We start from the raw sequence: 14,647 nt of genomic DNA on the forward strand, positions 1-14,647 counted from the left end.
TCCGATCTACTTTCACATATAATAATATGACGTTGATCAATCGATTCCACCAATGGACAAGTAAATATATAATAATCAGCGAGTGCAAAACTTCTTTCTCTACAAATTGAAAGCGTGAGATCTAAAAATTTATTATTTTTTTCTTTGAATTATCAACTTCCTTAGAATAGAAAATAAAAAGACCGAATTGCAACAAAAGAATTTTAAAAAAATTAAGTGTTTTAACAGCGAAAGGTTACCATGAAAATTCTTAACAAAAAAAAAGTTCCCATTCATTGTATGCGGTCGCGTTGAAATGAAAATAATAGAAGCGAGGAGCAGGAAGCAGAATAGGGAACAGCAGAATAAGTAAAGTGAGCAAGGTAAGAAAACTAAAAGTAAAATTTTCTAAATAAAAGCAACGATTGCTGTCTATAATAAACGTTCTCCAGTTTTTTGTGCAGTCGATCAAATAAAGAGTACACTCGCCATTAAATTTCTTCAGCAACATTCCCATGGCTCATTGGACTCGTATATGTAACTAGAAGCAATCCATAGACCAGAGCATAGACCTGTTGGACATTCATGTGTTTATGTTAGTAAATACGTAAATGTAAGAATAAGAATGATAGAAGAAGAAGGTGGTTCATTGGCTCATGCTCTTCATATATATTACCCGTTATGTTTGAGTCCAGGGACCTCTGAGAAGGGCACAGAACTACGAGTATACTCCCACCTTCTTGGTGTTTACTTCTATTCTAGCATTCACTGATTCAGAGTATCAACGAAATTACCTGAGACTAGATGTAGAGGTAGAGGTAGCACACAAGAACCAACTCTAGCTACTTTACACAGCACTACAACTAGTATTGCAGGTATAAAAGTAAAGGTTCTGATGGAGATGGAGGTGGTATCGTAGTAATTCTAACTCTAAATAAAAGCAAAGACTTTAAATGCTACAGTACACTAGTGTAGCATGTGATTGTACCGAGTCCTCGAACACTTACATCAACTTACTACCACTTTTTCCACGTTTCTCTTGTGCTCTTCCCCCACTTTAACAGTATCCACCGATCTCCACTACTTTTGTACCATACTCTTCATTCCAGCTACCAGCTACCAGCTACCACCAACCAGAAACCAACAGCCAACGCGAAAGGTTCTTTTAAACCTGGGTAACTCTCGGCGCCAGTTTACCAGAACTCTTCAGTATTCAGTTACACTTGCGGACCACGAGTGTACGGTATTATTTAACATACAACGTGGACTGCTGGATGATTGGTCGTGTGTACGTGGATCAGTTTTTGAATTACATCAACACTAATGTAAAACAACAACGCGGACTCTTTCTTGGTGGGCGAACAATTTGGTGGAATTATTTAAAAGCGCGATGATGAGTTGCAGCAGTCATTGGTGAAGAAAGCAAATGTTATGCGCACTTTCGCATTAGAAAATTGAATCACAATGACGGTGTAAAAATTTTTAAGTGCTTTGTGTATGTGTTATTTTATTTAAATTATTTATAAAATGGCAAGTGGAATAATGACAATAAAGTAAGTGGATTGTTGTTATTATATTTGTTTACTTGCTTAATTTCCTTGTGTTGGTTTAGTTTGTAAGTAAATTAGAGCAGATAAGTGATAAATATGTTGAATATGTTGGATGCTGGATAATTTGAGATGTGCTCACTCGACCATGACCTCAACTCGGTTTTTTCTTAACTGCTGATGATCCGGCATGCAAGAACCGTTAGTGCTGGTTAAATATCATACTCTGAAACTGAGGAAATCATTTTTTAAATTTTAAACTGGAAATTTGTTAGATATAAGACCGACGATGATTAAATTAGAAATTTCAAGTTTTATTTATTCATTTTTCTTTTTTTATTATTGTAATTGAAGAAGCTATCAGTCTGTAAAATGACAATCGAGAGATGCGGATGTTAAATAATAGACAAATCAATCAAGCATATCTACTAGTCATAATTGAAGATTAAGTAATAAGAAATAAAAAATTATTTATGATAAATCGATGATGAAAAAGGCAGTTTGTTTTTAAATCCTCGATAAATTAACGTGTTACTATACACGGTTTTAACTTATGACCTTTAATATTTCCAGTTTTAAGCCTCGGAACGCTGATGGCTTACAAATGTTTAACACTTTGAATTTATAAATGTATCTAATTATTTATATTTAACCATTTTATTCTTGTTCTATAGCATTTATTTATTCAGTATTTAAAATTAATGGTTGACTATCTCTAAAGACATAAAAACAGTAATTTAAAATCAAAGTTACGCGAAAATTAACCGTGTAACCAAAGACGAGAAAGTATCTTCTGGTCCGATGATGTTCTGCAGTATTTATTATATTGTATTGGGCGAGTCTTTGCTCGGGCAATTTTATCCAGAAGAAAGAGATGTAAAACCGGCAGAAATGGAGATCCAAGTAGCACACAAAGAGACATCGATGCCTCGAGCAATATTTTTTATTTATTTTCGTGTCTCGCGAAATTTCATCTCGGTATCACGTTCACATTTTCTATTATCTTTTACATGTGAAGTTAGAAATTTTTTTCAACATATAAAACCTATATGTCATTTTTGAATCTCTCTTTGATAAAAATAGCAAAAAGTCATAGGGATAATTAACCAAGTAATTGAATAATTGAACGGTCATTAATTAAATTAATTAATGTTTGGTTACAGAAGTGCAATGATCTTGACCATAGTCTTGCTGATAATAGAACTAAGTAATGCACAATGGCAGCCTTGTATAGAATTAAAGCAGGATTTGCACATCCCTTGCAAATGTTCCCAATCACCAGAGCATCCGCAGTCGTTACGCATGGACTGTGATCGGGTGATATTCACCCGAGAGTCATTGGAATTGCTGAGAGACCAGCCAGTTATTTCAATAAGCCGTCGTCACAGTGGATATCAAAAATTACCCGAAGATTTATTGAGCTCGGGATTCCAATTGGAGAAGCTCGATCTCACCGGTAATTCGATTCAGCGGCTGATGGATCGCAATTTACAGCTGCAGAGCCACTTGAAAGAACTCCGTCTCGGGGACAATTTGCTCGGTGATAATCTGAACCCCATATTCTCCAGCAACGAATTTCGCGAGCTAGCTGAGCTAAAGCTTCTAGACCTTCACGGTAATGGACTGAGAAGTATCGAAGAGGGAATATTCAAAGGCTGTATCAACTTGGAAGATCTTTATCTCGATGATAACAATTTGACAATCGTGCCAGCAGACTCTTTGAAAGGTCCGCGGGCCATCAGAATCCTTTCTCTCGCCGGGAATAGTATAGGTGATTAATAAATTAACTACAGAGCGTAAAAAGTAATAGCAGTAGTAAATATAAATTTTTTTCTTCTAGGTTCATTACCAAGAAATGCCTTTGGAAGCCTTGGAGAATCTCTTTTGCGTGTTGACCTGAGTCGCAATGAGCTGTTACACATGGAAGACGACGCTCTTGTTGGTTTAAAGCACCTGCTCTTCTTGAATCTCTCCCGCAACGATCTCACTCGATTCAACAGCGACGTATTCAAAGGTAATTGACGTATTCAGAGGTAATTACATTTAATCATGGACTTTGATATAAACATCACGCCTCTTAGTTACAGTTTACAAATAAATAACAACATTCCGAACAAGTAAACATAATTATCATACGTACTCATATTTTTGTGAAGATCAGAAAGTTACAGTAACTGTTCCTGATAGTATTTTAAGAGTCATAATGAACTAATACATGGACATAGAATATAGACATTATTATTACAGTCATAGTGATAGTAAGATAGTAATAACAACAATGAATATCCTGATGTTATACACGTACACACAAAACACCTGGGAAAGAGAACGATCTTTACAAGCGAAACGATTCTATTCGTGTTTTTACCAGACCGGCATATCGTGAGAAAAAATCTACACGCAAACTTGCCTGCATTCTGTTACACTGCATCAATGTGTGATAGCGTAGCAGTATATATATATGTAATAAATAATAGTACATAGTATACAGTATATAAATGGCCAAGACCTCATACTCTGTATGTATCAACGGTATGTACTACCAGAGTTTACCGGGTTCCGCATGGATCCCCGCGATATCCCACGACATCCAGGGGTAAACGATCTCCGTTCTTCGCATTCAATTGTATTGTTAATTATTTCCGCGGATTTTTAAAGACTTCCGTCGAGGCGCTATTCAAATAGACGGGTATTAATAACTAATAACTAATAACTTATTAAAAAGTGTGTTACTTTTTAGTCGAAAGTGTCTATGAGTACAACAAGATTCCTTTGTCACGTGATATATGTCTAGTCTAACGTGTTTCACTTGAACAACTTTCTTCCCTCATTTGTCCGCGGGATTTTTAATTACTGACCTTGTTTATACTCTTCACTTGTAATTTTATAAATTCTTCATATTTTATAGGATCATATATTACGATAGAGTAATTAATAATTACTTTTATTGACTTGACTGACTGGTATCAATTAATCGAGTGGAAAATTTGAGGAATCAGTAGTCGTTTATTTTTATTTCTTCAAACTTTTTCTATTATTTGTGTTTATGTTTATGTTAATGCTGTTATTACTCTTGTCATTCATGTGTATTATATATAATATAATATATTTATCATTTATAACAGACTTTCACCGACTAATAAGCATTCTTTTTTCGTCAATGTCCGTCTGCACGGTGTACTTTGCGATTTCTACACAGCAACTAGCGTGACTTGCTTTGCAATTAAGACTTCTTCAATCATAACTCGAATAATGCAACCTTCGATTATTATTACATATGCTCATCATGAAAATAAACATGACATATAAATAAATTAATAAATATAAACATATGGTGATTTGATAAGTGATGAGCAAGTAAATGTCAAAGCACGAAAACACAATTACTCAATAAAAATAAAAATAAAAAACTGTAAATCTTGTATCTTATTAACGCTAATTGTTGGAAGATAATTATCAGGATAATAAATTATTAGTAGTTAAAAACAACTGAAATGAAAGTAACTAAACAAATTTAATAGCTAACGCACTTTCAGCTGATGCCGGTATCTTATCCAGGAAAATGTATATCATTATAATTGCGTACAAAAATCTTATTTAATTTACAGGTGCTCACAATTTACTACAATTGGATCTGTCGACAAACTTTCTCCAAGAATTTCCATCAGATGCACTCAGACACCTGACGAGATTGAAATTCCTCAACATATCCAACAATCTAATCACTGTAAGTTATGTTTTTACGCATAAAAAGTTTGTTGTTGTGCGGCTGTTAATTAAAAAAATTTTTTTAGGAGATCGAGAGAAGCCACTTGATGGATTTGACAGAACTGCAAGTGCTGGATCTGAGCAAAAATAATATCGGAAGATTAGGAGTTAATGCATTTGCGAATCTTACGACGCTTGCACGTCTCGATTTAAGCCTGAATGCACTTAGGACGGTATGTAAATAATAATATATATTGCGGAAGTAATAAATATGCATGACTATACTATTAGTATAAATACTGGCATCATAAAATGACGTTTTCTATTTTAATTTTAAGGTTGAAGAGTCAGCATTCGAAGGTCTAGTGAATTTGAAATGGCTATCACTGCAAGACAATAACATTCTACTGGTACCAGGAGCAGCAATTAGCCGCCTTCCATCGTTGACTCATCTCCATTTAGAGTTTAACCGGATAGCAGCTGTCTCGAATGACTTACTGCGATCCGCCGCAGCGAACCTCGTTTCGCTGGCAATGACAAGAAATTTAGTTCGTGAAATACCGCCGAGAATGTTTCTCAACTTTGACAAACTCATTAGCATCGAGATGTCGGGTAACATGCTATCATCGCTTGCGCAGCAAACATTCGTCGGACTTGAAGACACTCTTCTGAATCTGGATCTCTCTAACAACCGCCTGATCTCGATAGCGCCGCTTGCCCTAAAGAATTTGCTGTCACTCAATTTAGCATCCAATCACCTGAAACGATTAACTCCAGATACTTTTGCTAATTTATCAAAGCTGAAGTATCTGAACATCAGTGAAAATCCATTATACGGAGGATTTCCACCAGTTTTCCCGTCATCTATAGTGACTCTTGATGCTTCAAGAACAGGTTTAAAAATTTTACCGACAGTACTATTACTCAATCTTGATTCATTGGCTAAATTACATCTGGCTTACAATCATCTACAAGAGCTCGGTGAAGGAACTTTCCAACATCTTTACAATTTAACTCACATTGATTTGTCGAATAATATTATTGAGAGAATAGACAATGGTGCATTTGTGGGTCTTATCAACTTGTATGAATTAAATCTCAAGGGCAACCGGTTAACAAATTTTGCTGGTGAATATTTCAATACTGGAACAGGTTTGGAGATAATTGACTTGTCTGATAATGCTATAAGTTATATATCACCAACGGCATTTGTTATTCATCCACGTTTACGTGTTTTGAGATTAAATGGCAACCGATTTTCAAAATTCCCAAGTGAATTTGTAAAACCACTGCAATTTTTAGAGATGATTGATTTATCCGAAAACGCACTTAAAAATATCGGTGAATTTGCATTCTCACAAATGGCACGTTTAAGAAAATTAGATTTGTCTGACAATAAAATAGAATCTGTCGATGAATTGGCCTTTCACAATTCGACGCAGCTGCAGTTTATTGATTTATCGAACAACATAATTGACAGTCTGAGCGAGAGAACAATGGAAGGTGTTGTGAGAATTGAATTTTTAAATCTGCGCAATAATAAACTTACGACACTTCCCGATACTATTTTTGATACCTCCCGCGTCAGGGCGGTTGAGAAAATTGATTTGGCTGATAATAAATTTGCTGAGATACCGATACGCGCATTGCAAAGACAATCATCGTCATTGAATTATTTAAATATGGCAAGAAATAAAATGGTCGCAGTGTTTACCCAAGAAATAATCGGGAGTCTTAAAGATTTAGATTTATCACAAAATCCGTTGAGTGAAAATGCTATCAAAAGTATTTTAGGCGAAGCTAAAATATTACGTTCACTCAATCTTGCTCGCACAAATATCAAAAGTATAAGCAGACTGGAGACACCATTTTTGAAATCATTAAATTTATCGGGAAATAATTTATCTGAAGTAAGGCCTTCAGCGCTGGAGCGAGCAACACTCTTGGAAACTCTAGATCTGTCTAATAATAACATCGAAGACTTTGCGAGTCTCTCCAACACATATAGAGTCCTTCCAGTCTTACGCAATCTTGATGTGTCGAGCAACAAAGCGAAGAATGTAAACGAGAGTAGCTTCGAAGGCTTGGAAAAGTTACGCAATCTCAAGATGTCGAATCTCTTGCAAGTAACGAGAATAGAAAAGAGCGCATTCAAGAGTCTCAATAAACTAAAAACACTAATCGCGTACGATTATCCCCGTCTCGGATACTTTGACGTCCAGGGAATTCTCAAAGACATGCACGACCTCCAAATACTTGACGTAGAAATAAAAGACTCGACAGTGGGAAATGATCTGCTGACCATCCGACTGCACCCACGGCTTCAAGAGCTGACTCTTCGCGGTGAAAGGCTCAAGAATATTTTATCAAGCGCTCTCGCCGGTGTAAGAAATTCCCACCTAAAACTAGGCATAAAAAACTCGTCAATAGAATCCCTTCCCGCGGCAATATTCTTCCCGATACCGCGATCGACTCAAGTGGATCTCGACATTTCTGGCAGCAAGTTTTCATCAATTCCAGCTCAGTTTATTAGCGCTCTGGACGAAAGAAGAGGAATGGTTCGTGTCCAAGGGCTGGACACCAACCCCATAAACTGCGACTGTGAAGCTAAACATCTTTGGAGATGGCTAAGAATGATTTCAACTAATTTACAAGTTCGCTGCAAAAGTCCTATTCATCTCTACAACAAACACTTGATTGACTTGACCGAAAATCTTTTATCGTGCGAACGCTCAACAACCCCGAGGTTCATAACGACTCAGACGACTCCATCAACCAGATACACGGTCTCTGAACCCGACATCATATGGACCGTAGCTCCAACTCCCCCAGACACTAGAAATAAACACTACCCAGACATGAATGGACCCGCAGTCTCGGGGTCAACTACTACAGACGATACTTTGATTATCGCGATTGTCGGCGCAGTTGTTGTCATAATTCTCATAACATTAATCATCATCTGCATGTGCTGGTTAAAGTGTTGCAGGCCAGTTAATGACGCTCGCATGACCACCATGGCCTCGAGTATCCACGACGCCTCAGTCCTACGACCTGGAAGTGTTTACTCTGGTAAAATAAACCACGAAGCGTACGTCGGGTCTACGTACAATGGCTCGACATTGGGCCACGGCAATGGACACACTGGGCCAAATACTCCCGTACAAATTTTACCATATGTGCAGCCGATGCATGTCATGCATCCAGTTCATGCGTCGACGCCCCAGCAACCTATTTACGGTTACTACGGCGAAAACCCACCTCTCCCTATGTATGTCTGTGCTTCTGATGATAAATTCAACAGATAGTTTATATATAGTTACAAAGAAAAAAACATTTTATTTAATTATACTATTATTTATATAAAAATAATTTTTTATATTTTATCGAAACAGATTTATTACGCAGATGCATTTAAATTTTTCATATTTTGTAAATATATTATTAAGATTATTATGTAATTTATATTTCAAATATATTGAATTTTTTAATAGTTATGTAATTAAAAATATTTAAAATTATTAATTGAATTACTAAGAGGTAAATAAATTTTAAATGAAATAAATATCTACAAATGTCAAATTTTTTTAAACTTACCAATAATTGGATAAATATTTAAATTTTACTTTAAACATATCGTTAATTTTTAAATTTAATATTTTGAATGACAATTTACATTTTTTTAAAATTCATCATGAAGAAATCCAACCCATTGTGATTTTGAATGAGTTTCGAAAAAATTAAATAAAAAAATAATTGTAGATAACATTAAACTAAATAATGAATTTAAAAACTGGTTCTAGATCTGCATGATACTGAAAAAAGCAGATGACAAATAATTATCTAGTTTTTTAAAACAAATATAATATTTATGTAAAAATATATGTTGCGTTTGTAGTGATTCAAAAAAAAATGATTGAAAAAAAATTACGAACAAAAAAGATAATCGAGAAAACATTTGCCGGTAAACAAAAGTCCTTCATCATCTGATGCCACTCATCGAACCTTAACCTCTTCAATCACTTGGTTCTATTTCTTGCATCAGTCATCAGCCTGCTAATCAGTTCCACAATAAACTTCCTAATAAATGTATCCGTATCTTTGTGCTTCATAATATTTTTCTATCAGCTTACACTGGAATTTATATATACAAATAAATAAATAAACATGAACTCAGATCACACTCACAGAAGATGGAGTCATATACGCAAAATACTAGAGCGATCTGGACCATTTTGCCGGCCTGACTTTGAGCCGTCTCCTGACATTCTTGAATTTTTGATGGAAAATTGCAAAGTCCTAGTGATTGGGGCTGGTGGATTAGGATGTGAACTATTAAAAAATTTAGCTCTCATGGGATTTAGAAAAATAGATGTCATTGATATGGATACCATTGAACTTTCAAATCTCAACAGGTAAATTACATCTCATCCTCTAAAATAATCAACTAACCCTTTTCAATCAATCAACTAATTTATTTATTTATTAAATTGTCAGGCAGTTTTTGTTCCGCCACAAAGACCTAGGATTTTCAAAAGCCGAAGTTGCCGCCAAGTTCATAAACGAAAGGGTGCCAGGGTGCAACGTGACACCTCACTGTTGCAAGATCCAGGAAAAAGACGAATCATTTTACCGTCAGTTCCACATTGTCGTTTGCGGACTAGATTCAATTGTAGCCCGAAGATGGATCAACGGAATGTTGATATCTCTGCTGCAGTATTCGGAAAATGATTTAGACCAAACCTCAGTAATTCCAATGGTCGACGGTGGTACTGAAGGGTTCAAAGGCAATGCCCGAGTTATTTTACCAGGTTTATCTGCTTGTATCGAGTGTACACTTGATTTGTACCCACCTCAAGTGAGTAGAATTGTAACACTGCCTTAAATTTCACCTTATCAACATCTAGATGTGCTAATTAATTATTTCCGCCTGATTCTAGACGACGTACCCTCTGTGTACAATAGCCAACACTCCCAGATTACCTGAACACTGCATTGAATACGTAAAAGTTATTCAGTGGCCCAAAGAAAATCCCTACGACTGTGTAATTGATGGCGATGATCCTCAGCACATTAATTGGATTTACGAAAAATCAATTGAACGCGCGACGCAATTCGGTATCCGCGGGGTTACTTACAGACTTGTTCAAGGTGTCGTCAAAAATATCATACCCGCTGTTGCATCAACCAACGCAACAATAGCCGCCACCTGTGCTACTGAAGTTTTCAAAATTGCTACCAGTTGTAGCGCATCATTGAATAATTATATGGTAGCTCTTTGTTTAGATTTATTTATCAGTTATTGCTGGTGAATTGATAATATTTAAATAATTAAATACATTTTATTGCAGGTGTTAAACAACACGGACGGTATTTACACGTACACTTATGAGGCTGAAAAGAGGACTGATTGTCTAGGGTGCAGTGAAATACCTCGGGAGCTTGAAGTACGTGACGGTAACATAAAATTGAAGGATTTGATTGAAATATTGTGCGAGCGTCATGATCTGCAGATGAAAGATCCTGGAATTACTGCGAACATCAATGGAAAAAATAAAACACTTTATATGCACACTGTTGCGAGTATCGAAGTACAGACGCGTGTAAATTTAACCAAAACGCTGACGGAGTTGGGATTGAAAAGTGATATGGAAATAAATGTTGCGGATGTAACGACTCCTAAGACTAAAATAATTAAATTAAAATTTTTAAACGACAATGATGTTGAGATGGTTTGATATTTGTTATAATAATAATAATAGTTATATAAAAAAAAGAAAGTTATTTATAAAAGCATTGTAAATACTTGAATTTCCTTTTGTTACTCTTGATTTTTATTACGGAAAAAATGTTGCAAGCTCATTAGTATAAAATGAATAAAATGTTTTCAGCATAAATTGACTTTATTATTATTAATTAATAATTATTATTATCGAACAATTTTATTTTTTTCGTATTGCCAATAACGGAGTTTATTTAAATAATAATAAAAAATAAAAATAATTATTATTTGTAACAGACAATTTTAGTCACCAGTTAAATTTAAGTATTAAAACTACACTCTTTAACACTCGACATATGCACAAAATTTTTATTTCTTTTAGTTTTAGTAGAAAAAATATCTATTAACAGATTAACTATTGATTTAATATATAAAATTATCATATTACACAAGTAATTTATCATTAATCATCAATTATTTTTCTACATCATCTTTTACCTCATGCGTATCCTCATTTTTCTTACGCATTTTATTTTTCATTACCGTTATCGACTACCAACTCTCAAAGATCCTGCTTTACTTTATTTACTGATCAGTAATCTGTCGTTTAAATTTACAATAATTAATGCAAGTAATTAAAAGCAAACAAACAATAGTAATTTTAATTGTATGGTTAGGGGTTCAAACGAAATACTCCGAAGCCTTTGTAAATCATTATCAGTTTATCAATACTCCCAAAATTAACACTCTGTTTATTTTTACAATGTAAATTCATTTAGTAATTATTTTTTTTTACTTTTATTTATTTCATTTTTTAAATATTTTTTAAATTCATTTTATAAATGTATTTCGAAAACTGAACCGTTAACTTATGTATTGCTTATTTGATCTATCAATATCTAAAGTGAAAATTGATATTTCAAATCATCAACAAAAATAATAAATGAGAGCGACTATAAATCATTAGACAAGTAATTACGCACACTAAAATTGCTGTAAATTGTAGTAATAATAATAATATTATAAAAAAAACTAGACGTCAATTAGATTGATGTCCGTCCGAGACAATGATTACAGAGATCTCATTGAATAATAATTACAATGTAAAATAATATTACTATTAATCAATGAATCAATTAATCAAAGTACTTAGTCATGATATCGTTGCGATAAATCGAGATACTCTGAGGTATAATATCGAGAAAATATAATAAAAAAAGACAAAGTATAATGTGAATGATCAAGAGCGTAATACAAACAAAAGTTGATAGAGTTTATCTTGACACTTTCGCAACCATGAACACGCATATGAAAGTGATCATTTGTTTAAAATTTATTAAGTTTTTAATTTATTTTTTTTTTTAATAACAAGGAAGATATGCGGCAGTGCAAGAGCATCTGGTGCCACAATAACAACACTCGTGTCCATGGAGGGTTAATTTATTTGTTTATATTTATTTATTCATTTGTTGGACAATTGCGTGGTAGGTTTTACGAAAGCATCACGCGTCACTCTTGACACTATATCAGTTGGATGTAAGAGTAGGACGTAAATGAGAGTGCACGATGTCAATAAGTCATGGGTGTATGATTTAGTAGGACTGGTGTTAAGCCTTGGCATCAACTTCCATGGCAACTTCGCCTACGACTTGTTTCTCTGCCTTCTTTTTCTTCTTCTTTGCTGATTTTGGGTTTGCCGATGAATTAAGAAGCATCTAATAGCAGTAATAATTAAAAATTAACATCAGTTAAATTACATTAGTGGGAGGAGTATGAATTATTTAATTACCTTGAGCTCGGGATCTTCTACAACGCAATCTGACTGGAATGAATCGATTTCAAACGGCAATCCAGTTATTTTGTGAGGACCAGTTGGCATCAGCAACACTGTAAATTTGAACTGGGCAACATACTCATTAGGTTTTTCATACAAAACTTGGAACGGCTCAATCAGTTTGTGATTAACACACTCGACAACAGCCATTTTGGCTTTCTTCTCGTCTTCGAAGGTGCGCAAATTAAAAGGCATAAGTCCATGTTTGTGTGTAACTTCTGAGTAAAACATGCGGGAAGTTTTTAATTTCAGCTGATACGTCTCTTCAGTTTTTTTGTAAATCGTAACACGGGTGTCTTGCTCACGTCCCACACCCTCACCGGTGCTTACCAGTACGTCCATCGCGTAAACTTCGTGAGTCTCCAACGTGTACTTTTCATGCTCCTTTTTTTGTGCGTCATTTGGGTTCTGTATTATTGTTTTCTCACCGTCTATTTTGAATTGCTTGAGCTGGTGACTCAACATACCCTCTATCGGCTTGCATTTGTACGCCTCGCATATTTTTTCAACCGTTCCCGTTATTGCGTACGTCTGGAATAATTCAAAAGCAAATATTTTATAAATTATTATTATAAATAATAATCATCAGCTAGCTCACGACTGATTACAACTAATCTGTCAATGATAATAAGTAATAAATCTATCGTTACCTCAGTATCTGGTTTCAACAGTCTTAAGGCAGCTTGAGAAGCATAATGTGCAGCTAAAGCTACATCAGCTTTCCTACCAGTGACTTTTTTCTCTGGAGAAGAACCGATGACAATAGTGTGTGCGACAACAGCAATAAAACCATCAACGTGTGCACCCAGATCACTATTTTGAAATTTTAAAAATATTTTTATTATTTACTACAACTTTAGTTTACTGGACAAGATATCTAGGGAATAAAAAACTAGTTTAAATAATTACTTACACTTTTACCATATCGTCATCTTTTAAAATAAGATCTGGCTCGCTGGCAATAGGTGAGAAATGACAAATGCAATTGTTAACAGATATGCAGGTCGGAAAGGCGATACCCTTCTTCAATTCCTTCTCCTTTTTAAAAACTTTACTAGTCTCTTCGAGCAACAAACTGTCAGCGTACTCGCAAGTCTCCCTGACAGATGCACCGGCGACGCATTTTTCCAGGACCTGTTTCAGAACCTCTATGAGGACAAAAAAAAATTAACTCCGATATAAAAAAATAAATAAATAAAACCGTAAGCATTAATAAATAAAATAAATTGGGTAAATTAATAAATAAAAATAATTGGAGTCTTTGTGCTTATCAGTAATGGTCAAGATAGAAAAAAAAAAAAAAACAAGATAGCCTCAAGAAAAATAACGTGGTTATGCATAAAAAAAATATAAGTGATTAGTAAAAGTAATTATTCAAATGGATAAAATTAAAGCTGACCAAATAACAGAGTAAGAGAGTGTTAGTAGATGATATAAAATGTTTTATAAATAAATAAATGAATTAGCATTTAAAAGATCGTGCACATGGTGAGCGGTGGCCGGCATTGGCGGGCCCACATTCCATATGGCTACTAGCAAATTACTGATTGAAAAATCATAAATAAATAATTGTAAATAATAATAATCATAATATCCAGCATGCTGGACAATCATTGTATCATAATCTTACGGTTAACAATTGCGCCGGCCATTTTATACTTGGTAACGACCAAGTCTTGTTCGATTGTCTTCTCGTTTTCGTCTTTGTCCGCCATTTCTTCAGCACTACTGGAAAAAAACTAATTTTTATATACTGGCTATACTAAATCCAAGTTTTGCTGTACGAAGTCACGTGATTCAAGCATAAAGACCACCACCAACTTATAATTGTTTCTCAACCAACTTCCGACTACTCCG

The 14,647-nt window shown here is 34.6% G+C and overlaps 3 protein-coding genes across 5 annotated transcripts; 2 read left to right on the forward strand and 1 right to left on the reverse strand.

Annotated features, from left to right (window-relative positions):
* Window positions 1-8,660, forward strand: LOC103572348 (protein artichoke). Of its 3 annotated transcripts, XM_053741209.1 has the most exons (8): window positions 1-362; window positions 432-854; window positions 1,089-1,532; window positions 2,690-3,297; window positions 3,367-3,540; window positions 5,135-5,253; window positions 5,321-5,467; window positions 5,573-8,660. In XM_053741209.1, the coding sequence occupies exons 3-8, from the start codon at window positions 1,507-1,509 to the stop codon at window positions 8,540-8,542; spliced, it is 4,044 nt and encodes a 1,347-aa protein (XP_053597184.1). In that variant the 5' UTR covers window positions 1-362; window positions 432-854; window positions 1,089-1,506; the 3' UTR covers window positions 8,543-8,660. The 3 variants fall into 3 exon arrangements, with proteins under 3 accessions (XP_053597184.1, XP_053597183.1, XP_008549130.1); XM_053741208.1 differs by having other exon boundaries at window positions 432-1,532; XM_008550908.2 differs by having other exon boundaries at window positions 1-1,532.
* Window positions 8,661-9,231: 571 nt separating this feature from the next.
* LOC103572349 (NEDD8-activating enzyme E1 catalytic subunit) lies at window positions 9,232-11,210 on the forward strand. Its single transcript, XM_008550909.3, has 4 exons — window positions 9,232-9,649; window positions 9,732-10,092; window positions 10,175-10,504; window positions 10,586-11,210. The coding sequence occupies exons 1-4, from the start codon at window positions 9,402-9,404 to the stop codon at window positions 10,970-10,972; spliced, it is 1,326 nt and encodes a 441-aa protein (XP_008549131.1). The 5' UTR covers window positions 9,232-9,401; the 3' UTR covers window positions 10,973-11,210.
* Window positions 11,211-12,380: 1,170 nt separating this feature from the next.
* LOC103572351 (proliferation-associated protein 2G4) lies at window positions 12,381-14,602 on the reverse strand. The gene is made up of 5 exons (XM_008550910.3): window positions 14,421-14,602; window positions 13,704-13,938; window positions 13,441-13,603; window positions 12,746-13,321; window positions 12,381-12,671 (listed from the first exon to the last, which is right to left on the reverse strand). Exons 1-5 carry the CDS (start codon window positions 14,503-14,505, stop codon window positions 12,564-12,566), a joined length of 1,167 nt encoding a protein of 388 aa, XP_008549132.1. The 5' UTR covers window positions 14,506-14,602; the 3' UTR covers window positions 12,381-12,563.
* Window positions 14,603-14,647: the final 45 nt, after the last annotated feature.

The sequence above is a fragment of the Microplitis demolitor genome, chromosome 8, assembly GCF_026212275.2.
Source record: "Microplitis demolitor isolate Queensland-Clemson2020A chromosome 8, iyMicDemo2.1a, whole genome shotgun sequence".
NCBI lineage: Eukaryota > Metazoa > Arthropoda > Insecta > Hymenoptera > Braconidae > Microplitis > Microplitis demolitor.